General features: G+C 38.2%; 2 protein-coding genes across 3 annotated transcripts in view; one reads left to right on the top strand and one right to left on the bottom strand.

Annotated features, from left to right (window-relative positions):
* Positions 1-19,474, top strand: part of cacna2d2a (calcium channel, voltage-dependent, alpha 2/delta subunit 2a) — a 256,533-nt gene extending 237,059 nt beyond the window's left edge. The window contains exons 22-39 of one of the 2 annotated variants that reach the window (XM_055213695.2): positions 1,220-1,296; positions 3,143-3,160; positions 5,746-5,806; positions 8,825-8,922; positions 9,997-10,087; positions 10,213-10,275; positions 10,354-10,457; positions 10,666-10,764; positions 10,843-10,937; positions 11,107-11,154; positions 11,395-11,466; positions 11,551-11,703; positions 13,372-13,424; positions 13,569-13,624; positions 13,699-13,822; positions 13,896-14,005; positions 14,103-14,185; positions 14,311-19,474. In XM_055213695.2, coding sequence (XP_055069670.2) covers positions 1,220-1,296; positions 3,143-3,160; positions 5,746-5,806; positions 8,825-8,922; positions 9,997-10,087; positions 10,213-10,275; positions 10,354-10,457; positions 10,666-10,764; positions 10,843-10,937; positions 11,107-11,154; positions 11,395-11,466; positions 11,551-11,703; positions 13,372-13,424; positions 13,569-13,624; positions 13,699-13,822; positions 13,896-14,005; positions 14,103-14,185; positions 14,311-14,418 — 1,513 coding nt within the window. In that variant the 3' untranslated portion in view covers positions 14,419-19,474. The remainder of the gene's footprint in view (positions 1-1,219; positions 1,297-3,142; positions 3,161-5,745; positions 5,807-8,824; positions 8,923-9,996; positions 10,088-10,212; positions 10,276-10,353; positions 10,458-10,665; positions 10,765-10,842; positions 10,938-11,106; positions 11,155-11,394; positions 11,467-11,550; positions 11,704-13,371; positions 13,425-13,568; positions 13,625-13,698; positions 13,823-13,895; positions 14,006-14,102; positions 14,186-14,310) is intronic. The other variant, XM_055213696.2, reaches the window with a different exon arrangement.
* A 1,423-nt stretch (positions 19,475-20,897) lies between these two features.
* On the bottom strand, positions 20,898-24,574 carry abhd14b (abhydrolase domain containing 14B). The gene is made up of 4 exons (XM_055213697.2): positions 24,472-24,574; positions 24,122-24,343; positions 22,840-23,081; positions 20,898-22,057 (listed from the first exon to the last, which is right to left on the bottom strand). The coding sequence occupies exons 2-4, from the start codon at positions 24,336-24,338 to the stop codon at positions 21,875-21,877; spliced, it is 642 nt and encodes a 213-aa protein (XP_055069672.2). The 5' UTR covers positions 24,339-24,343; positions 24,472-24,574; the 3' UTR covers positions 20,898-21,874.

Genomic DNA, 24,574 nt, shown 5'->3' with positions numbered 1-24,574 from the left:
ACAATTGTGTGGGGAATGCAAATAACGCAAATTGAGTGGCGTGCTTGCCACGAACACGCACTATTCACTTCAACTGCATCTTCTTCGCAAATGGAAAATATTCAACTAAAGGCAGAAAATTCGCATGACACAAAGTTAAATCCTGCGAGTAATCTGGAGAGAGGAGCGTGATGCTTCGTGTTTCTGAATAGGCGATATTATGCACATCTCTTTAATGTACTATGACTCTTTTATTACTAGGAAGTCCTTATCAATCTAAAATCACAGAAGATTCACAGAAAATATTGTGATATTGACCGAAATTTTGAGCCTTTTACATTTATTCAGAGAGGACGAAGAGTGAAGATTTTTGCCAGAAATGCTTGCAGCACTTAGTAGGGCTGTGCCAATAGACGATAGTATCGTGTATCGACGATCGTCAGACATATACGATAGTTGGCGATAGTTATTATCATAGATTCACATTAACATGCGCATTGTGTGCTTTTCCTTGCATGAGAGGGTTTGTGGGCTTCACTTTGTGCAACGAGCTTGTAATGCGCACGGATTCCTTCTCGCACGCATGTGCACTCAACGCGCGGCATGGATTCCTTTTAGCACTTGAACTTGTAATACGCGTGGCTTTGACATTTCCTTGCAGGTTGTTAGGCGTGCAAAGGGTTAAAACCAGTGAGTTTGATGTTCAAACCCCCTGGCACGCAGGACATTTTAGAGCGCCTGGACTTAATGACGCGGATGGATTAATGGCATCAGTTTTAAGAAGGTTGCGGTCATGACAGTGTTGGCCTTGCTTCCTTTTTGTCCACCAATCAAGTGACTTGTAATAAATAAGTAAAAAATGAACAAATAAATAAATGAGCAAACTACTGCCCCGCTTCCCGATACTATCGTGTATCGCTGATCTCACAGGCTGCAATATGACGATCTCAATATGGGGCATATGCCCAACACTAGCACTTAGAGCGTTTTGCTGCAAAACACAATACCAATTAAATGACTAAAGTGACATTTGTCAAATTAAGGCATTTAAATTACTGACTAATAATAATTTCCATGTCATAATCAGTAAATATATTGCACATTTGAACCATTGTAAGCCCAATTAATGTTTTTGTAAATCGGACTTATCAGTATCTTCTGTAAATGTGATTCTATTCAAATTTTATTTCTATGATATATCGCTAATGTTACGATGTCCACCTTTCACCTTTCTTTGCAGCCTTGGTTTAGTTCTGCCAACCTACAGTGAAAATCACATCAAAGCCAACCTGAGCGACCAGATACTCCAAGTCCAGTGTAAGTACCGGGGCAAGCTAACGCGAACCCCTCTGACATTTCTTTTTCCCAAAGAGACGTCCCGCCCCCACCCCTTAACCTTCTCATCCAATCACCGGAGACTCCCTCTCCTATTCACTGACGGCACAGCGGTCCCGGCCCGAGCGTGGATCATCGACGGTCAAACGAGAGGACGCGTTCTTCTGTGAAACCCCACACCCCTTCTTTCCTCCTCCCCTCCTGTCTTCATGCTGTTCTGTACTGAGGTGATTTTTCTTTCCCCGCGCGGATGCAAAGAAAAAACCCTCAATAAAAACCAGAGAGGTGAAAGCTGTGTTTTTACTGTGTTTACTGAGTTGAAAATAATGGTGACCATGTGCTATTATTTTTCCTTTTTGCCAAACATAAAAAAATGCTCTCGCCTTCTTTCTCACAATGATGATTCTGAAGCAACTGTTGTCTGAAAAGGTTTTTGTTCGTTTGTCTTTTTCGTTTAAGTAAGCCAGATGTGAAAAGAGGCATGCTTTTCACCGTCTGCTTTGTGCTTGATGCGTACGGTTGTGTTTATTATTTGTTTTGATTTGTATGAACGCACACTGTGATGTTTTGTTCGCTGTCAGCTTTAGAATCAGTCAATAAGAAAAAATATCCCACAATGCTCCATAATGGGCCATTGTATTGCGCAAGAGATGGAACGCCTTTGGTTATTATTTATTTTCTTTCTTTCTTTCTTCCTTTCTTTACTTACGTTACATTATCTACCTAATTCTTTTAATTTAAATGTTTTGTGTTGTCTGTTTATTTATGTTTTTGTTTTGTCTGCTTTGTTTGAGCCCTGCTTTCATTTTTATTTGTATGTTGTTTGTTTTTCTTTCTTATATTTCATTCTTTATATTGTTTTCTATTTATTTATTTATTTTTTGCATTTGTTTTTTTTCTGTAGCTTGATTGCTTTAGTTTGATTAATTCTTTCTTTCTTTTCTCTTTATTGTCATTAGTTTTTAGCTTGTTCTTTCAATTTCATTCATTTTTATTTTCTTAATAAATTAATTTATTTCCACACTACAAAAAAGATATTTTCACGAAAAAAAATCTTTGTGTTTTTGTCTTGTTTTTAGTGAAAATATAAAAAAGATTCTTAAATTAAGATGCTTTTTCTTGATGAGCAAAACGACCCAAGAAAATAAGTCTAGTTTTTAGACCAAAAATATCAAATTTTAGTAATTTTGTGCATAAAACAAGCAAAAAAAAAAAAAATCTGCCAATGGGGTAAGCAAAAAAATCTTGAACATTTTTCTTAAACACTAAATTCAAGAAAAATGTGCTTACCCCATTGGCAGATTTATTTATTTATTTATTTATTGCATGTTTTATGTACAAAATCGCTTGGGTTTGGTGTTTTTTGTCTAGAATCTGGACTTGTTTTCTTGGGTCGTTTTGCTTATCAGGAGGAGGCATCTTATTTTATGATATTTTTACTGAAAACAAGACAGGAATACTAGGATTTTTTTTCTTGAAAATTATTTTTTGCAGTGCATCCAAAGCGTTCCTCTCTTCCTCACATGTGGTTTTAACATTTTTTCTCACATTTTTCATCTTGTAAAGGTTCGTTTGTCCTCAAATGTTCTCTCCTGTTCTTCGCTGTCCTGGAGTTCATTCGTCATCATAGTTGATTTTTCTTTCGTCATTGTCGTTCATTTTTTAGTTCCTGTTCTCAATTTCCGTTCGATTGACTTGATTTTCCTTCTTTTGACAAACACAATATTTTTATTCAAACAGTCATTGAATAAAATATTGTTTGTGATCCCCCTCCCCTCCTCCCCTGTACCCGACCTCCCTGTTTCTTTTCTTGCTCTCTCCTCCTCAGATGGATCAGACTTCAAGGGCAAGTATAAACTCCATATTGGTCCACCACTTCAGTTATTCAACTTCCTCGTACCCCTGTCCTGAACTCCCCGCTGAAGCCCACCTCCACCTGTTCCAGCCTGCTTGCCTCCTCTGTTCCTCCTGCCCGCCTTGCCTTCAAGATCCTACTCTTCCTCTCTTTCCTCACTCACTCACCCACTCACTTACAAACACATCTTTCTTATCTGTCCTTTTCAAACTCTCTCTCTATCTCTCTTTCTCTCTCTCGGACAGTCATGTTAAGGTCTATCACAGACATCTTCTGAAGTAAAATATATTCTGTTTTGTGCTGTCGACACATTTCTGATTCCTTTGTCTGCTACATTCGGGAAAAGGGTTTCATCTATCTCTTCCTCTTTCTTTTATGGCTGACAGTATAACGTCATTAAGATTAATACATTTAATGTTTCAGTTGTAGTCAGTTTGTCTCAAGCGAGAGTTTCATGTTAAACCTTTATAACTTTTATCCTGAAGATGCAGGTTTTAGTTTAAAATCGTTGATAGGTTTGATTTTGAGCGTACCTTTATACTTAAGCAGAATATGAAACATCTGAATAGCTCTCTTTCAATACAAACTTTAAAAGCTAGACATTTGTTTTTACCAACCTAATCTCACAAATTTCCATATTATAGTCACGGAATATTTTGCTCACTTATCCATGTCATTGTCACGGATCTCCGCATTTTTCATGTCCGTACAAAAGACTTTCTTTTCCGTGTCACTTTCACGTGTTGGTTGCTCAGTTGTTTTTCCTATTTTCTTGCCATTTTTGCGTGGGTTTGGGGTTAGAACGACTTTCTGTTACATAAAATGACATCCAAACCCAACTCTAACTGTGGGTTTACACCAAACGCGAGTTCAACAGTTTGCGCGAGTAGATTACATACAAAGTCAATGCAAAGATGCGATCAGGCGCGTCCTCGCGTTGGGCGATGCGTATGACGCGATATGGGTGGCGCGTCCGCAGCGAAAACACGCGCTATTTGCCTCAAACGCGTCTTCGCCCAAGTTAAAAATATTTAACTCGAGCAAAAAAGTTAAATCCCGCGTAGAGTAATCTAGAGCGAGTAACGCGATGCTCCGCGTTTGGTGTGTACTTACGTAGCATAACCCTAACGTCAGGCGACAATTGTTTAAAAATCAGAAAAAAAATAGTATAAATCAATAGTTAAAGTGACATCCTAACCCAAACCCCAAATCTACAGTAACCCCAAACCCACACGAAAGTGGTTTAAAGAGTGGGAAGAACAATTGAGTAACGAATACGTGAAACTGACATGAAAAAGAAAGTCCGTGGTACGGACACAGAAAAATGAGCAAAATATTCTGTGACTATGGCTCGGAACTTTGTAAGATTATGTTGGTTTTTACTGTAGTCACCCATTTGTTATTCAGTTCATTTAGTGCCTACCCTACTGAAAAATCCAGCTGGGACCAGCATGGGCTGGTTTAAAGTGGCAGTAGGTGGTTTAAGCTGGTCCTCCCAGCCTGGCAAAGCTGGTGGGTCAACTGGTCTTCCAGTCTGACTTGCTAACTCCAGAAAAACTTAGAGTTAGACCAGCAAAACCAGGTAACACCAAGCTGGAGGACCAGCTAAAACCAGCTCACCAGCTTATGATGGTTTTGGCTGTTTTTTCAGTAGGGTATTCGATCTTTACATGGTAAGTGTAGAAAGAGCAAAAGTAGGCTGGTAAATTGCAGTTGGATTTGTATCAGCTACATGGCCTCCTTTAGGTTCTCTCTTGTTGTCATGGTTACAGAGCGCCCGGTTAGCACCTAGATTATTTGTCGTCTTTTCTTATCCCCCGTGTTTTCATCAGCTTGACTCCTCTGTATTGTCTATCACCCCGCAGACTGTCATCGTAGATGCTCAGCTATATGAACAAATCTCCTGACCTGGAAGTGCAAAGCATTGTGGGGGGAAAACTAACTGGGCACGAGTTTCTAGTTTACTTTTTGGGGAAATTCACAGATGTATGCATGCCATAAATGATTTATATCATTATTTGTATACTACTCTTGCAAGGTAAAATAGTTAAGTTAACTTAAGTTGCCCTCTCTTGCCCCTCTCAATGCTGGACACTTTCTCCCATTGTGTCTTGGATGTCTCTCTACGGTGCCAGTCTGCAGGGCGATCATCTCCATCAGGACCCCCGCCTCACCCACTCCCAGCACAATAGTTGGCCATGTTGATGCCTGTTCGAACAGAAAGCCACACGCCACACTCCGCGTCCGAGAACTCGCTTCGTCTCACTGCGTATCCCGAGGGTCGAGTCAGTTCTCCGACTTCAAAATGAAAAATTGCGGTGGTGCCAAATTCTAATTTCCAAACTGCTTTCCAAATTCTTGTGCGTTTCGTTATTTCGGCCAATCCGAGTCCATTCGAGGCACCATAGTGGCTAACGCTGGAGTTCCCCCATGAATCCTCTGTTTTGCTATGATAACGTCCCCGATGCGTCCCTGCACTTATTTGAAGAGCAGCAGCTGTTATTTTATTTCTCAGCGCCTCCCTGTGATCTCCAGTCGCCGCTTCCCCCGGATAATCTTGCCCATTTCTGTTGCAGATTTTGAGTCTCTCCTGCCAAACACTTTTGAATCAGAAGGACATGTGTTCATTGCCCCCAGGTAGCTTTGTGTGACTTTGTGAACCCACGTGCTGTTTTGGGTTAGCTGTGAACATGCTTAAGTCCATCGCTAACTTCTTTTTTAACATACACAGTAGTCACTGTAGTCCTTATTCACTGTCTGTGTGTGTTGTGCGTAGTTTGTCTTTCCATTTTAGCCCAAATGTGTGTGTTTATTGTGTTGTGTTTGTCAAGGCTCCTCACCTCCAATAAGTACTACCTGTAATGAGAAATCATCTCTTTAATAGCAGCATTGCAATTATATGAAGAGCAAATGGAGACTTTTGGTTAAGTCAACATGAAATGCTAATCACAGCCCATTATGTTTATGTAAATCAGGAGATTAACTGGAAGGAAAGGATTTTGTTTTTAGGAATTGATTTGATTGCGTGAAGTGGTCTCTATATGACCGGTGGATGGAGAGAGGGGTTGATAAATAAGATGTATTGTTGACACCTGCCAAAAAAAGGAAAGTTGTTTCAGAGGCTCTCAGAGCAGGTTTGGATGAAAGTTTGATCATGTTGGCTTTAAGGCTACGTTTACATGACAACATGTTAAACTAAAACGTTTTTACTTTGCGTTTTCAGGAAAACTTCACGTACACCGATCGACGAAAACAACTAAAGATGTTGTATTATGCCTCCTGGGACAGTAGATGGCGATGTTACTTGTACAACTACATGCCTGCGTACATACACATTCGTCTGCAGAGCGATAAATGCGAAAACAGTCAAGTACACAGTCGTTTCTTTTAGACCCATGATAGCCAGTATTAGGACCATTGACCCTAGATTATAAAGCGGCCAAAATTTGTCAACTTTTTTTTTGGAGAAGCATTAATAAACTCTTGACCAGCTCAAACATGGTTTTGTAGTCCGCCAATGTTGTTATGGTGGTGAAGCAGTCTTGCAAACCTTTTTCAATGGAAAGTAGCTAAAGCCTGCTTGAAATGTCACTAGATTACGTAATTAGCATATCAGTGACGTCATCATGTCATATTTGCATTCTGACTACATTGGCACTTTTTTTTTTTCATTTGTATATTCTCTGCTTCTGTTGTCAGACAATAAAACAAGTATGAAATAGTGACTGAACGTGACTACTTGTTAATGTACACGTTGTTAACCAGCAATTTTACTGAACTATTAGGAATAAAGTCCGTCTAGGTAAAAGATCGCAATTGAGCTATAATCATGTTTATTTGTCCAAATAGTCCAGTTTCAAAACAAATGCGGAGGAAACAATACCCAGATAAATTATTATAAATGCTGTTTGGCAGGTACACAGCTCATTTACGTGTCAGTCTCATAGAAATGTGTCACTACAGAGAGCAGACGCAGAGAGAGATGCATGAATGCCCGGGCAAAGCAAGACCTGGCACTCGCGGGGCAATACGAAATGTATACAGATCTCAAGCTACAGCTCATCCAAAAGTTGCTAGATTGGTCCCTTTTTTTTAAATAGTCGCTAAGGGGTCTGAAAAGTCGTCAAGTTGGTAGCACTGTTGTGAAGTACCTGCGCATGCCTGTAGGCTGAAAATGCAATATGCATGCGCATGACATTACCGTTTTCACAGATCTGCATTTTTGCAGTTTACACAGACATGATAACAGCGTCATTTTCAAAGACGTACACTTTGAAACCAGTTGCCAAAAGTTAGCATTTTCATGACCTTAAAATGGGAAACTTTAAGGGGCGGTTTCCCAGACAGGGATTAGCTTAAGCCAGGACTAGACCTGAGTTTAATTGGGAAATAACAAACATGTCTTACTAAAAACATTACTTATGTGCATTTTGAGGCAAAACAAAGGGCACTGATGTATTTAAAGATTTTTGGGGGTTAAAAAGCATTGTTGTGTAAATGGCCCCTAAGTTTCTCTTAGCCCAGTAATCTCACATATATCTCCTCTAGGGTCTCATAATGTGCTCAGATTTACGAAAGTCTCTATTAATAGGATAGGTCCGCATTCATTTTCTTAGCCGTTTTCTTACTGTATGTCATGAATTGTCACAAATGCATTGTGATTGTCTTCTAAAAGAAGTTAAAGTTGTTGATAAATGTAGGAGATGGTGAGCTTTCGAGGGCTGTGTACTTTCGAGTGTCTTGTGTATTTTTATCTTCGTGTCTTCTGCTGTCATGTTTTAGTAACTTCTGACATTACCTTTGACTTTCATTAGATTCTTCATGTCTTTTTATCTCATCTCACAGCTCAAACCTCTTCTCTTCACCTGTGTTTGCATGCCATTCTTCTCTTGTGGAGGTGAAAGGTTGATTTTGATGTGCATGTCTGAAGTTCCTGTGATGTTAGATTTTAATCAAATATTCCAGGTTCAAAGCAAGTTAAGCTCTAATGATACTGACCATTACAAGAGAAATAGCTTCAAAAACTTTCTATGGTTTAAAAATTGTTTAAACGGTAATTGAAACCTACAGAGCCCCTAAGGTGACATTGGAGTAAAAAAAATCGAAAGTTTAGTTTCATGTGCTCACGCCAACCTTCATGTGCAGACTTTTTTTTTAAGTTTAGTTTCGCATGTGCACGTGAAAGCTAAACTTATAAACTTAAATAAACTTTATTTAATTTTTGTATTTGTATAATTTTTGGCTTGTATTTTTGTTAAAGTTAATAGGAAAAGTTTGCATCAAGTTAGTAAATTAACTCTGTTCTGCACCCATAGACTTCTATTATAAGTGCCTCAATTTAACCACATTTAGTTTTTTTTAAACATTTGAAGTAAATGTTCAAAATTATAAAATGTAAACAACATCATTTCATGTATGATATCAGTAGAGCTTAACTTGTATTAAATCCGAAAACACACCTTTATGTGCATATTGTTTCTTATATGTGTTTGTGATGTACTTTGTGTTTTACAATACTGTAGATACATGAAAATGTTTAACAATGTTTGCAAGCTGAAATATGTACAAAATATCAGTACTATATATATTATTACCAAGCAGTTTATATAAAGGATGTATGAAGGATGTACATGTAATAACACATGATCTCCTCAGGGAATACTGCAAAGATCTGGAGCTTTCCAGCAACAACACCGAGTTCCTGCTCAACTTCATCGCTCTGATGGAGAAAGTCACACCTGACTCCAAACAATGTAAATCTTACATCTGTCCCTTCATTACATCACTCCCTTTTACCTTTAACTCTTTCCCCGCCATTGAGAATTAAGAGAAAACATTTGCATGACAAAACGTGATGAGTTTTTATAGTAATCTGCAATACCACGATTATCCACTACATGGCGTTTTACCCAATTTATAAAAAACTGAAGCAAAACATTATTTATAAATTTTACACTCCATTTATGTGTTGATAGTCGTTCTGAATCTGATCTCTGAACAAAATTCCTTCACAAAAAGGCAATTATTTCAGCTTTTTGCTCGGGGAATGAGTTAACTTCCCAGCAAGCAATTTTGCGTTGAAAAGACGTCTAATAGCCAAACACAGCCCAGATGTAAAGGCTTAAAATTGCTAAATTTGGGCTGTCTGTGAAAATTGAATAGGCAAAAAAATAATTTTGTAAATAAAAGCAAACACCTTGTAATCACTGTTGACTTTGCTTCGGTCATGTAACTTTATACGTCACAGTTATTTTGGCAAAATCTGCCTGTAATCAAATTCAAGTTACTCATAGCCAGACTAAATCTTCAACGTGATGTCCAGCTGATGCCTGACCAATGACCACCGGCAGAACCCGCTTAATCTCTGTTTAATCTCCTTATCCGTTTCAATGTATATTTATATATATATATATATATCTCCCAAGGGTTTTTCCCTCCTAGGACTTTTTTACTTCCCCGGCTTAAAATCCGGGGTTTTTTTCTCCTAGGGGGTTTTTCAACCCGGGGAGGCAGCCTTCTTGGGCTTAACTTCTATACGTTACATTAGTAATACGTTCGCTTATAATGTTGATTTATAGCCGCAGCAAATTTAGCTGCTTGTGCTATCGTGTATTATGTTGTGCTATCTGTCGATTTTCTGTGCTTTTCACTGCATTTATTATGTAAAGCTGCTTTGATACAATTACCAAATAGTGAAAAGCGCTATATAAATAAAATTGAATTAAATTGAACTATATCGTGTCTATAGTTAACCAAGATGGTGAAATGATGCTATTGCTTGCTGGGTTTAATTCATACCATAATGTTATTGTTGTCGTATCACACAGGTGACAATTTCTTGCTGCATAATCTGATCTTGGACACGGGCATCATTAGACAACTGGTGGATAAAGTCTGGAAGACCAAAGATCTGAACACGTAAGAATAAACTAAACCTTAACTTTGGGTTTTGTTTGCACATTCTGTAGTTCCTCACCTGTTGTGCATTGTGTGCACCCCGCATTGAATCTAATGTAAAATAATTGTGTGTTGTGATTTTTCAGATATGGCTTTTTAGCCGTCTTTGCAGCCACCGATGGAGGAGTAACCCGAGTGTTCCCAAATAAGTATGTTTAAGTACTTTTCTGCTTTTACTTTTTTCTAGCAAGGCCTGTGAAAGTAAAGTTTGTGCTGATGTGCATTAGGGCCGCTGAGTCATGGGAGGAAGAACCAGAGCCGTTTAACGCCAGTTATTACCGTCGCAGTCTGGACAATAAGGGTTATATATTCAGAGCTCCTTACCGAAGTGGTGAGTGTGGGTTAACTTCAGCACATTAAGGGTGTGTGGTTAAATGTTACCTAGATTTTACAAGCATGTGGTTCATAAGTCTGACTATATTAAAGTTTTTGTTTGTTTTATGATATAGTTATATAATCCAGTGATACGATCACTGCTCCAGTGAAATGTCATTTTGGTAGATTGGTTTGCTTTAAAAACAAATTTGTTGTTTCTTCAGCCAATGAAGAGACCATGAACCCAGAAAACGACACCATTGGCATTCTGGTCAGCACAGCTGTGGATATCACACTCGGATCCAGAAACCTCAAACCGGCAGGTAAAACATCATTTAAAATCCTGTGCCTGAGGGATGAGTAAATCATACTGAACTCTTTCTCTTCTTTATGTCTTATAGTTGTTGGAGTTAAGCTTGATCTTGAGGCGTGGACCGACAAATTTAAGATCCTGGCCAGCAACCACACAGACAGCAATCGGCAGAGCTCACAATCGGTACAACACATATATGAACATACATATATAAGGCATACAAACTCATGAACACGCAAACAAAGCCACACACTAGCACAATGGGCACATGAACACACACACACACATACATGCATACAGTAACAGTCACACTAATGTATTCGTGGTGTGGTCTCTCTTCTCTCCTCTCCAGTGTGGACCAACCAGTGGCTGTGAGATGGACTGTGACGCCAACAGTGATGTAAGAGCTCAGAGATCTTTAAGTGGTTGATAAAGAATCTTGAGACGTTTCATTGGTGAATTGCTTGTGTAAATCCATGAATATTTCTCAGTGAGCAGATCAGATTCACCTGATGTTTCCTTTGCATAAAGTTGTGTATTTAGGCAGGCTTAAAGATCTAGAGATCTAGCTGCTTGACTGATTCACTTCATTTTTCTAGAGATATTACCATGGTTTTTATTTAAGCGTTTATTTTTGCAGGACTTGCTGTGTTATCTTGTAGATGATGGAGGATTTGTTATCATGTCTAATCAGAAAGATTACTGGAGTAAGGTTAGTATGACAGAGACAGTGATAATGTAAGACATGATCTGTACTTCATTTCTTTACTCTATGGCCTGCCTTCTTCATCTATAGATTGGGATGTTCTTCAGTGAGGTTGACCCAGCCCTCTTCTACGCTCTCTATAACAACTCACTGTACAAACGCATGCAGTCCTATGACTATCAGTCAGTGTGTGACCCCGTACCCAGCAGTAATACTGGGGCCGCACCTCGTGGGGTGTTTGTGGTAAGGGATGGATGGATGAGGATGGATTGATGATCACTGATGAAAGATGATTGAGTGATTATTAATGGATTATAGATAGATGGATGGATGGATGGATGGATGGATGGATGGATGGATGGATGGATGTATGGATGGATGTATGGATGCTTATATGGATGGATGGATGGATGCTTATATGCATGGTTAGATGGATGAATGCATGGTTAAATGGATGGTTGGTTGATGGATGGATGGTTGGATGTAGGGATAGATGGATGAATGGTTGGATGCATGGTCAAATGGATAGATGGTTGGTTGGTTGGTTGGTTGGTTGGTTGGATGGATGGATAGAGAAATGGATGATTGATGGATTTCAATTCAATTTAATATTATTTATATAGCGCTTTTCACACTAGTTAATTGTTTCAAAGCAGCTTTACATTAATAGATGTATGAAACAGAGAAAAACGAGCATAGTAATAATGTAACGTATACAGTGAAGTGGTAAGTTAAGCCAAAGGTGGCGGACTCTCCAGGGGATGAAAAAAACCCTAGGAGAAAAACCCTCCTGGCTAGTCCAGGGGGAAAACTCCTAGGAGGGAAAAAACCCTTGAGAGAGATACATATATATATATTTATATACATAAATACTATTGGGGTATGTGAACGGCTAAGCGAATTAAACTGGTTCCGCCGGTGGTCGCTGGTCAAGCATCGGCTTGGCATCTCGCAGAAGGACGGTCAGTAGATCAGCGGTGTGATGACCTTCACGGTTGCAGGATGAATGGTCAAAAGGATGGATGAATGGTCAAATGGATAGATGTTTGATGGCTGGTTGATGGATTGATGGTTGGTTGGTTGGTTGGTTGGTTGGTTGGTTGGATGGATGGATAGAGGAATGGATGGTTGATGGATGGATGGGGGGATTGGTTTATGAATGGATGGTTGGATGGATGGTTGGATGGATAGATGGTTGATGGATGCACAGAGATATGGATAGCTGATTGATGGTTGGTTGGTCGGTTGATGGTTGGATGGTTGCTGGTTGGAAGGTTGATGGATAGATGGACAGAGGTATTGATGGTTGATGGATGGATGCTTGGATGGATGGATGGACAGAGATATGGATAGTTGATTGATGGTTGGATGGATGGATGGATGGATGCATGGTTGCTGGTGGGCTGACTGATGGATGGTTGCTGGTGGGTTAATGGATGCATGGTTGCTGGTGGGCTGACTGATGGATGGTTGCTGGTGGGTTGATGGATGAGGGACTGGTTTATGGATGGTTGGTGGATGGATGATAGATAAACAGAGGTATTGACGGTTGATGGATGGATGTTTGCTGGTTGGATGGATGGATGGACAGAGGTATGGATAATTGGTTGATTGGATGGTTGCTGGTTGGTTGGATGGATGGAGAAACTGGTTGATGGATGGATGGAGAGAGGTATGGATAGTTGATGGATGGTTGGTTGGTTGATGGTTGGATGTATAGAGTGATGAATGTTTGGTTGATGAATGGATGGTTGCTGGTTGGATGGAAAGACAGAGGGAAAGATTGATGGTTGGAAGGATGGATAGAGGGATGGATGGACAGAGGGATAGATGGATGGATGTTTAGAGGAGATTAAGTTTATTCACAGTCTGATGATTTATTTTATATTGTGTATGATTTGTTTTTCTCAGCCCACTATTGGAGATTTTTTAAATGTTGCCTGGTGGACATCTGCAGCTGCATGGTGAGATATAATCACAAACACACATTAAATCAGTCTTCTGTCTCATCATCTATCTCTATTATGTGGCATCAGTATTTCATGGCTGTTATTTGTATAAACACACAAGTTATTTTTGGCTTTATATGTTTGTGTTTTACCCTATAGGTCAATCTTGCAACAGATGCTTTATGGATTTGCCTATCACAGCTGGTTCATGACTGGTGTGTGTACTTATGCATTCATTGTTTCAGTGATTCAGTACGAGGTCACATCTAAAGTGTGTGTTTGTGTGTAGATGAGGTGGATGCCGAGGGGATGGACACTAAAGGGACGAGCTGTGTCACAGTACAGACGCAGTATTACTTCAGTAACATCAGCAGCTCATACAACATCCTACAAGACTGTGACAACTGCTCCAGGTACAACATATTCACATCATACTATGTACATCATCATCTGCACGTGTTCAGTAATAATGTGTTTGATTGACAGGTTAATTCATGCTAAAAGAATAAACAACACTAATCTGTTGTTTGTGGTGGCCGAACGCCTCTCCTGTAACTCCTGTGAGATGGAGAAACTATCGCAGATGGAGACAGAATGTATCCTAAATGACCGGCTAAACGGGAACGATTTTCTGTCCTGTACTTTATGGAGTCTGACAAAAAATATATTCCTTAATCCCTTACATTTTTTTAGACAAGGAAACGGATAAATGTGAAACGATAACCACAGCCAGGTATAGAAAAGGAACCACGACCTGTTTCGACTACAGTGAGAAAGTACGTACAAGCGCATTTTCGTTTTTTGAATGAACTAATTTCCAGAAATGTAAATATGCCAAAATAAAGAAACATTTAGGGTTAAAACATGCATATCATTGAATAATTTTCTATTTCTTTTACAGGAAAACACATCAGACTGTGGGCGGGGCCACTCGTTCCGCCCCTCACTCTTCACTTTACTCCTCCTCCAGCTCCTCCTCCTCTTTGTTATGGTCCGCCCCTCTGTTTAACTCCATCCTCTTCTCCTCCTCCCGCTCCTACTCGTCTCCTTAATTCCGCATTCCTCCTTTATCTCCCGGTTGCTCTAGTCATAGATATTATAAAGGGACTTCCTTCTGCCCTTATACGGAAGCCCAGTCGTACTGCTTCATCCACTTAGCTTCACAGGTTGTTGCTTAGTGACCGTTGCAGAACTTCGTTCTCTCCTGCCAATCAAGAGCATTTGTGGGAGGAGCTAAAAGTGTCTTTACGAAACAGGAAGCTAAACAAAGTTAGCGACGGGAAAATGACGGACCAACGTACGAAGACGAAACGGAAAATGACACGGACTGTTCCCTCACAAAGTCCCGCCTTTGCGGCGGTCAGGGGGTGGGGTTTCGTCCGACCCCGCCTCTAAAGAGGAAAGGTCATTCTCATCATCGTATTTATCGTGTATTGTAACCCGTGTCGCGTAGACGCAGAGCTACGGATCTTTCTGACGCTGTCTAGCTTCCGGTAACAAGAAAATAATAAAAGCAGAACATTAAGAGTTTCACAAAAGATATCAGTAACGACATGAGTATTAAAATCATACCTCCATATATTAGGATATTTAATGAGAAGGGGAAGACGATAGATCTTATTTATTAAATTAGCTTTTATTTATGCACTGTATCTACTTCTTGCCAAAATGAGACTTCTTGTGTTTTTCTAGCCAAATTAGGGGGTAGAGAAAAACAAAATGGCTGACGTTTGAAAGTAAATACTCATGTTGATAGTTAAAAGCGGTATTATAAGTCGAACCATTCTGTTATAAGGGCTTCATTTATTGTTTTGTTTTACGCCCCTGATCAGAATAGGTTAGAATTTTAGGTAAATAGTTTTATTTATTTATTTATTTATTTATTTGTCTTGCGAATGATTTATCACAAGGCGAACTCTACTGATGCCTCAGTAATGATATCTGCAGCTAATATGTAATTTTTTTTATTTTTTTAAAGGAATAGTTGACCCAAAAATAAACGTTCAGATGTTATTTATTCACCCTGATTTTAGACCTGTATGTTGTTTTTTTAAGAAACTTCGAGAATACTTTCTCAGGTTTTTACAGTACATAGTGACATCTGTCAAGTCCAAAAATGCATATTGTGTGCTATATTGTAAAGAAAAGGTTCGTATAAAATACTATAACATAGTGGTTTGTGTTATCCTTGCGTCTGGACAGATGTGGTCACTGTCCACAAAATGACCTGTGAAGATTTTTCAAAAAATAAAAAATGCGACAACATACAGGTTGCGAAAGAAATGAGGGTGAATAAATGAGGAAAGAATGTATTTTTGGCCATTCTGTTAAACAATCAAGATAGGATATATTAATAGAAAGATATATGATTGAAATGCAGTTTGAGTCTTTAGGCAATGATGTCAATGTGCATTCTTTGTAATTGTTTACGTGCAGTTTTTCATACTCTCCGAATGTCTATTATGCATTGCATCTCGATGAGCACTTGTTTTGCACTGACGGATTTGTTGGTAAATTTAACGCAGTTCATTCGAATCAAGGTGATCATCACTGTAGAGCACACGTTTTACTTTATATGTTATATACATACGGCCCAAACATTCACTGCTCAACATGAATGCAACGCTTCTGTCTGTGTACGATTCATTTTATGCATTGATGCGTTCTTAAATTGGCCATTTATTTACATTAAAAAATTATTTTATAAATATATAAACATACAAATATATCAAATGAAGGAACAGACCCTGTGCTTTCAAACAAACAAACAAAACGGGGAAAAACATTTCATCCTATCTTCAATTCAAAATACCAATTTTGAGCAAAAAAAAGAATTTTGTTAAAGATCAGATTCAGAACGATTATCAAAACATACATGCAGTTTAAAATGTTATACATTCTTTTTGCTTCAGTTTTTTATAAATTGGGTAAGAGCGCCATCTAGTGGATAATAGCGAAATGACAGATTACCGTAAAAACTGGTCAGGAAAGCGTCAATGACGTGGAAATGTTTTTTCTTAATTGACGAGATAACTTGTCAATGGCGGGGAAAGAGTTAATATGTATTTTACATTTTTTTATTTAAACAAGGTTGAGTGGAGCATCTTTTTGGGCCTTTTGAATGAATATAGTACCACAATCTGTGCATCGTAACGTGACGTCTGTAAGAGAATGCGATTTATCGTTCCGATTTGAGTATTGAGAAGCACCTTATATACATTATTTAATAAATAAATGGGGATTCATCAGAAACGTACTGCATGATTCTCAGTATAGGGCCTCTGGCAGCCATGTTTCCAAGCGCTACTGAGTTTTGGTAAAGTGCATTTTGAACTTCAGTCTCATATCAAAGGTGCTCTGATTATAGAATTTGTTACACAAATATGAAGGTTGCTTTCCTGTTGTGTCTGCTTTGTTTGGGCGAGTGTGTATGATGTATTCAGGTTTGCTAATGGTTGAGAAAATGAATCGATGTTTGCCGTCATGATGTATGTGTAATAACTGTGAAGACTTTATGAGAAGTATTTCGAGCGTATTGTCATTGTGGGTGTTGATTGAATGATAAAGTATGTTCGTGGTTTTCACTTAAGTGTCAAACGAATGTTTCGTATCTGTTCGTCTTGAGGTTTGAACGATAAATTCACTTTGCGTGCGTTTAAAGGAATAAATTACCAGAAAATAAATATGGTTTCATCATTTTCTAACTCATTCGATAAAAAACATACATGTAATTTGCTGGAAATCTGAGTCTAGCCATAGCGAAGAATAACATTCATTTAGTTTCTAACCTATAGCCGAGAATAAGATTCACACTAATTTACTATAACCAACTGTTTAAATTATAAAGCTATCATATCTGTTATGCTACGTACACACCAAACGCGAAGCATCGCGTTACTCGCTCTAGATTACTTCTGGGATTAAACTTTGTGTCATGCAAATTTTTCGCTTGAGTTGAATATTTTCAACTTGCACAAAGACGCTTTTGAGGCGCATTGCGTGTGTTTTCACGGCAAATGTGCCACCCAATTAATGTCATTCGCATCGTCCGCGTAAGTTTGCGTATGTAATATACTTGCGCAAATTCGCGTTTAATGTGTACGCCCCATTAGACTTGTTTTATCCGTACAGAAAAGCCACATCAGTTTCAAATGTGCAAAAACACTTAATCACATAGTTTTAGCATATTTTCGTGTCATCATTGGATAATTGTGCCGACATCAATTTGTTATTTTGTAAATTCTGCTGAAAACCAAAAAGTAAAAGTGTTTGGAATGCCATGAGGGTAAATGATGAACAAATTATCATTTTTTGGTGATCTATCCCTTTATGAGATGTGTGTATGAAGTTAACACTGATACTGTTGGATGCATTCACACAAAACTGTTCATCATTCAGTTTTCTACCACCAACTTAACAATTCATTATTCATTAAGACAGTTTGGTGTACATGCTTCATGTTGAGCTGAGATTTAATGGACTGTAGATATCAATAATAGTTTAAACTTGAATTTAACCCTAAATCTCACACTATCACATATTACTCTTATAGATAACCCGGTCAAACACGTCCTGATAAATTTACGAACCTGTCCACATTTAAATTTTATATTGTGGACCCATTGACCCCATTCAGACCTATAAAATAATTCCTGTTTTGATATACATTTGCAAGGTAATGAAACTAAATATGAAGACTGTTGTTCTTAACCTTAATGAAAAACTCTCAGATAAAAGGTACAAAAGCTATCAAGAATTACACCTTTGTACCTAAAGAGTGCATATTAGTACCTCAGAGGTACCAAATGTATACATATCTATACCTAAATGGACATATTTGGACCTTTTTAAGGGGTCCTGTCCCAGTGACAGCTTTTGTACCTTTAATACTGAGAGTCCATACAACCTACAGGCTATTTTTATTATTCTAAAGTCATATGTGATGGCTTTGTGAGAAACAGACTGAAGTTTGAAGCTGTTTGCTGAATATCTTGATGGTCTCGCATAAATATATATCACGCAAAGTTATTATGTCAGTTTTCAATCACGTGAAGTTAAAGATTTGGGTAAAATGTTTCTATAATGCACAATTGTAATGTTGAAACCTGTTAAATGACTATTGTGTACCTCTCTTTTCGCCCGAATATTGAAAAAATCTGCAGTTTTGCTAATTCGTACGAAATTAATCGTGCAAAAACGTACGATTATCATAAAAAAACTGAACGCAACCCCCAACTTCAATGTCGCTGGGGTGAAGGCAAAAAAATGTACGAATGTGGTTGTACGAATTAGCCACGGGATACAAATTGCCATGAGATAGCGTTGGTTATGTTTCATTTTGATTTGAAGGGGAAGCGTGTAATTGTGTGAAACGGCCCAAAAAAGGGAAAAGACACCGCGATTAAACGATCATGATTGTGTCTGTCTCGTGTCACGAATCCAAGTACACTGTGGAACAAAAGTCGTTGTTTTTAAGTGGTCTGAAAGATTTGCTTTTGCCAAAAAAAGAGAAAAATAATAGTATTCATAATCAAGCTAAAAGAGGAAGCAGCTTGCACATAGGGAGGGGTCTGCCCCACCCACTGGGAGGAGTCATTCATGTAGACCCTCCCGTAGCCCCTCCCACTCCAAAGTAACATCCTTGTAGGCGCGTTTCCGTCAGTGAGACGTGTGTATGTGATTACGTAGTCTTTAGTCTGGTGATCCGTGACAAATGTGTACAAAAAATATATATTAAAAAAACATACAAAGGAAAATTTGAATTTAACACGAGTGAGGTTTAAACGTATTAAAAAATAGATTCAGAGTACTGCTGATAAAACTCATGATTTGAGGTCTGATACCATGGTGAGCGTTTTTTTTTTTCTTTGCTTTGTTTATCGGATCGTGTGTTGGTGGGCTCTGTGCCTGGTCTTCGGATCCATGCTTCATTTTTTTGTACAGACAACAAAAAAGCAACAAAGGCAAATTTGTAAAATACTGTGTCTGTGACTCCTTGTAAAATATTTTCAAATTGTTTATTACAGAGAATCAGTTATTAAATAATGTTCATATTTTTCACTTCAGTGCACTGTGTAGTGGTTATTTTTCTCCTTGAATCGCCTCATTACAGCAGCTACATTAACATTGGATTTATTTGACGCAGTGGTTTTCAAACTGGGGGCCGCGAGATGGTGCCAGGGGGGCCCCAGGTTTATGTCATTTTATAAAATACATTCATTTATCATGAATTCTGTGTAATTAAACCTAAAAAATAATAAGCAAACTAACCAACAGCCCTACTAGGTATAATTTTATATGTTTTGTTTAATTAAAATATTACATTTTAAAACTGTTTTTGTCATAAATTTTCTTTCGGGGGGCGGGAAAAAATGCACTGTACACAAGGGGGGCCGCACGCTGAAAAAGTTTGAGAACCACTGATCTGACGTATGTCCCAGCAAGCAATTATTAGTCCTTCCAGAAAAACGCAGAGTTTTTTGTGATTGTTGCGAGCAAAAATCCTTGATGTTGCGGCAGGTTTTTTTTTTAAATGCGATGGAATATGCAAGATATTTATGCGATGAAAATGCGGGAACTTGCAAAAACAGTTTGCAGCTTTTGCAGCTTTTCAGTGATGTTCACGTTGCATACTCATGTCACTTTATGACGTTCCCATGGCAACAGGGGACATGGCTGCGCTTGTGTGGAGTAAATGCAACATTTTTAAACTTTCTGCTAAGATATATGCGATTTTTGCTACGAAAATGCGGGGATTATGAAATCATGCAAGCCCTGCATATTTTGTGCACTGAAATCTGCAATTTATGCTGCAAAAGTGTGGCGTATTTGAAAAAAAAAAAACAAGAAAAAGTGTGGCGTATTTGAAAAAAATAACAATTTATATATATATAAATATATATATATATATATATAAATATATATATATATATATATATATATATATATATATATATATATATATATATATATATATTTATATTTATATTTATTTATTTATATATTTATTTATTTTTTATTATATTTTTTATAAATATGCGGACATTGGCTGATAATGCATTAAATCGTGAGCTCGCATAATCACGTTTTTCTGGAAGGACTGAATTATGGGTTTAAAAGCCATCCAAACACAGCCCAGATGTCTAGGCTAAAACAAGGCAAAATTTAGGCTGTCAGTAAAAGCTTAAGAGATGTCTAACCACAGCCCAAAAATAAATGCAATAAAAATAAAATGAAGCCAAACACCTTGTAATCTCTGTTGACTTTGCTTACATGATGAAATATATATATCTTACAAGTTATTTTAATATGTAACTAACTAAATGCCCATTTATTTTGGCTAGAAGTGGTTTCTCATAGCGAGTCTATAGTGGTAAAATGATTGCTATTGCTTGCTAAGGTGTGACATGTTTATACTTTGATGAGTTCAATGAATGCTTTCTCATTTCAGTATGTGTTTGTATTTTAAAAGTGAAAAAATACTACAGATGCAAATAATTCATATATTTATTATAAAATGATTTCTTGGCAAAGGCGACTTGCCTAAAGCATAAAAATGCATAAATGTCAGTGGCGGCTCGTGACTGCTCATCCGAGGGGCGCAAATTCAAAATATGTGTTCAGAGTGTCACGTGTGTTTTCAAAATATGTGTTTGTTGCGTCATGTGAACCATGTGCCTGTGTTTTTTCAAAATAAGTGCCTGCTGCACACGCGTCAAACCCGTTTATGATTAAAGAGACGCTCACGTTCACAAAATACACGCAAGACACTCCCTTAACACTAAACTCTGATTATGCATGACATTATGCGAGTATTTTTGACAAGACACATGATGCACATAGGATCACTCGATGCATTTTGAAATTACGAACCACACACAACATACATACATGTTGTGACGAACTTCGCATCGAGCGCCCTCGAAAAAAGAAGTCATGGCCCGCCACTGCTAAATGTATTTGTAGTTTTACATTAAACAAAACAATAATCAACACTGCTGAACACAATAAAAGTAAATATGACAATATAATGTAGTTCATTTTGGGGGGAATTAATGTGTTTTAGAAAGCAAGACTACCCAAAATAACATTAAATGTAGTTTCATTCCCCCTAAAAATATTAATGTCAATAACCAATGTCATTTTAATTCTGACCAAAGCACCTTATAAAGTTATTATATCAACATGAAATCATATTCTTGAGTTTACATTTTTGTAATCTTTGTTAAGCAGCAAATTGACGTAAAAAAATTCATATAAATCAAGTTTCAATTGCTCGATTAAGGCCAGGCTCATACTACAGGATATTATTAAGATTATCGTGCCAGCGCAAGATTTGATCTAAGCCGAACATTCAAACTGATCGAGGTCCTGGATTTTCTATCTGAATCTTCGGAGGGGAAAATTTGGGCCAATAATCCTGTAATGTGAGCCTTGATTAAGAGATGAGCACACTTGTGTTTAAATCACGACAACGATTGCAAGAACTCCAGGATTGCCTTATGCCACGTCTTTGGATCGTCAAGGTAACAAGGATGCCCCGCCCCCTTCATCACCACCACTTTGTGATTGGGTAGATTGCTCAGGTTGCGTAGCGATACTTCCCCAAGCTGACTGTCCTGATCTCCGTAGACAATAAGAGTTGGTGTCTGGATGGGTACGAAAGGATGGAAATTATTTATTTGTATTGCCCAAGTCCCAAATAAATACAAGAGACAGTCACCTGGATACAGGAGATAGATCGATCACGCAAAGTTCACATGATACTTAATCATGCTTTTGAAGTCTTAAATGGACACTTTACTTTTTTTGAAAATAGGCTCATTTTCCAGCTCCCTGCGCAATATTACGCAGCGCCTAAAATAGTCCCATTGGTAACTTTCAATAGCAGGGGACTATTTTGGGGCACTGCGTAATATCATTGCGCGTCCTGCAGCCATAGTACGGCTGCAAAGTCCTTGATTATTACACCAGAATGAGAGTATAGTTCCTTTTAATTTTTAATGAAACTTTCTTATTTTCCGTCGGTCCAAGTACACGATGCAACTACAGAAGAGTCAAGTTCCAAACAGGAAAAATATCCAAACTCCTTGGTTAATTTTTTTAGCGCAATGCTAATGGTCTAATCAGATTCAATGAATTATGCTAAGCTATGCTAAAAGTGGTACCGCCAGACCCGGAGATCAGCTGAATGGATTTCTAAACGGTAAAAATCAAATGTTTAACTCTAGGGGAGCTGGAAAATTGGCATATTTTCAAAAGAAGTTGACTGTCCCTTTAACAGTTTTCGTCCGTATTAGTTGTTATTGCAAAGCAGGGTTTTCTTTTATCGCTGTATAGAAATTCAAATTTTTTGTGAACTATCCCTTTAATTCTGTTGCTTCATGAACAACGTCTTGCTTTTATCACAGTGAAGAAACCTCATCCTCACCTGGATGTTGCTGTATTGTTCTGCTGTGAATTTCTCTGTGCAGATGGGAGCCACAGGTATGTAGGCTTTCACCCGTTCAGAGTGTTGAAAGAGGAACGGCAGCGAGTACATGCCGCTCAGAGAGGGACTGATGATCACTACAGGATCCATATGAAGAGCTTCACACACCTGTCGCAGAAACTCACCCGGGGCGGGTTCACCTACTGCGGCCGGAGCCACCGCTGTCTGAGACTGACCCAAACCTGTGTCGGAAAACACACGCAGATTTACTCAATAAAATCTGTTACCTAAATGAACTGAGGCTGACAATAGTGAGACAAACAAGTTGCAGTTAATATGGAGTAATGCTTAAGCACGTGTGTGACGGGTGACTGCGTCAAAGTCGATTATACTATACTATTATATAGTAAACGAATAGTAAAGTTTTCGGCAGACTGAAATATGAAATGTAAAGAAGAAGAGCTTATCTGTTCTTTATATCAACTTAAAATGCTGACAATTCGTTATAAATATTTTTATAGTATCGCACCATATTTTTTGTATTTTAGAAATCTTAAAGAGCACCTATTATACAAAATCCACTTTTACAAGGTGTTTGGACATACAGTTATGTGTGTTGGCAGTGTGTAAACACAACCACCCTTGTGTTTTAATTCTCATTAAACCAAAGCAGTCTCATTAGACATGCCGTTTTGATTTTCTTTTTAATGTGAGGTCACATTGATAAAGCCCTCAGCGAGTTGTACTCTGTCCACTATACACTATTGGCTCAGACTGTATGAATCAGATCTATTTAAACTGAAAACCCTCACTGTCTGATTGTAAGGAAGTGAGGAGCTGTAGCTCATTTGCATATAAAGGTACAGACATTAAAACAGCGCTCCCACCCAAACAGGGGCATTTTGGACATGCTATAATAAATGATCTGTGGGGTATTTTGAGCTGAAACTTCACAGACACATTCGGGGCACACCTGAGACTTATTTTACATCATGTAAAAAGTCCATAATAGGTGCCCTTTAAATAAATGAATCATGGGTTTACTACAAATACCATAGTTAAACTATGGTATTTGTAGTAGTAAGAACAAATATATCATTGTCTTACTATAGTAACCATAGTTGAATCGTAAAATTAAGCTGTAATCAATATTGCTATACTATACTTTTACAATGTATGAAACCATTGCTGATTTAAGAGAATGCAGTGTAGATATACGGTAATTAGATCCTATAGTATATATCACACAACAGTAGGCTACAGTATTTTAGTGACAGCTCACCTGGCAGATCAATAGCGACGGCTCGGTGACCCGCGGCCGCGAGACTCTCCAGAGTTCCGATTTCCAACCAGTTCCTGGAGGAGAACCGGATCCCGTGCAGCAGCAGAACCGAGAGCTTTCCGGTACCACCGGACGGAAGAGCCTGACGGTAAAACAGCGTCTGATCTCCGCAGATATCCACCCGAAATGAACCGTCCGACATCTGAACCGAAGACATGATGCCTATAATACAACAGAGGAGGACAAAGTTCAGGCAAACTTAAAACTTGATAAACAGAAACTAGTTTGCACTTTTGCTTCAATCAAATGTATAAAATCTGATTATTTGACACTATAAAGTAGTTTAGTACCTGGTTGTGAAGTGATAACGAATGCTAAAGATGTTACTTTGAGTCCCGGAAGATGTTTTGTAAGTTACACAAGCACACAACCATATACATTCACTGACCTCTG

Source organism: Misgurnus anguillicaudatus, chromosome 8 (genome assembly GCF_027580225.2).
Source record: "Misgurnus anguillicaudatus chromosome 8, ASM2758022v2, whole genome shotgun sequence".
Classification (NCBI taxonomy): Eukaryota; Metazoa; Chordata; class Actinopteri; order Cypriniformes; family Cobitidae; genus Misgurnus; species Misgurnus anguillicaudatus.
This window is presented reverse-complemented; position numbering and strand designations above follow the sequence as displayed.

What these genes read in the sequence shown, in the direction of transcription:
- abhd14b (XM_055213697.2), bottom strand. Translation starts at nt 24,338, where the DNA reads ATGTCTTCGGTTCAGATGTCGGACGGTTCATTTCGGGTGGATATCTGC. An exon ending in CGTCGCTATTGATCTGCCAG is followed by an intron (nt 23,082 to 24,121) that starts GTGAGCTGTCAC and finishes TTTCCGACACAG; the next exon opens with GTTTGGGTCAGTCTCAGACA. An exon ending in AACAATACAGCAACATCCAG is followed by an intron (nt 22,058 to 22,839) that starts GTGAGGATGAGG and finishes GTACCCATCCAG; the next exon opens with ACACCAACTCTTATTGTCTA.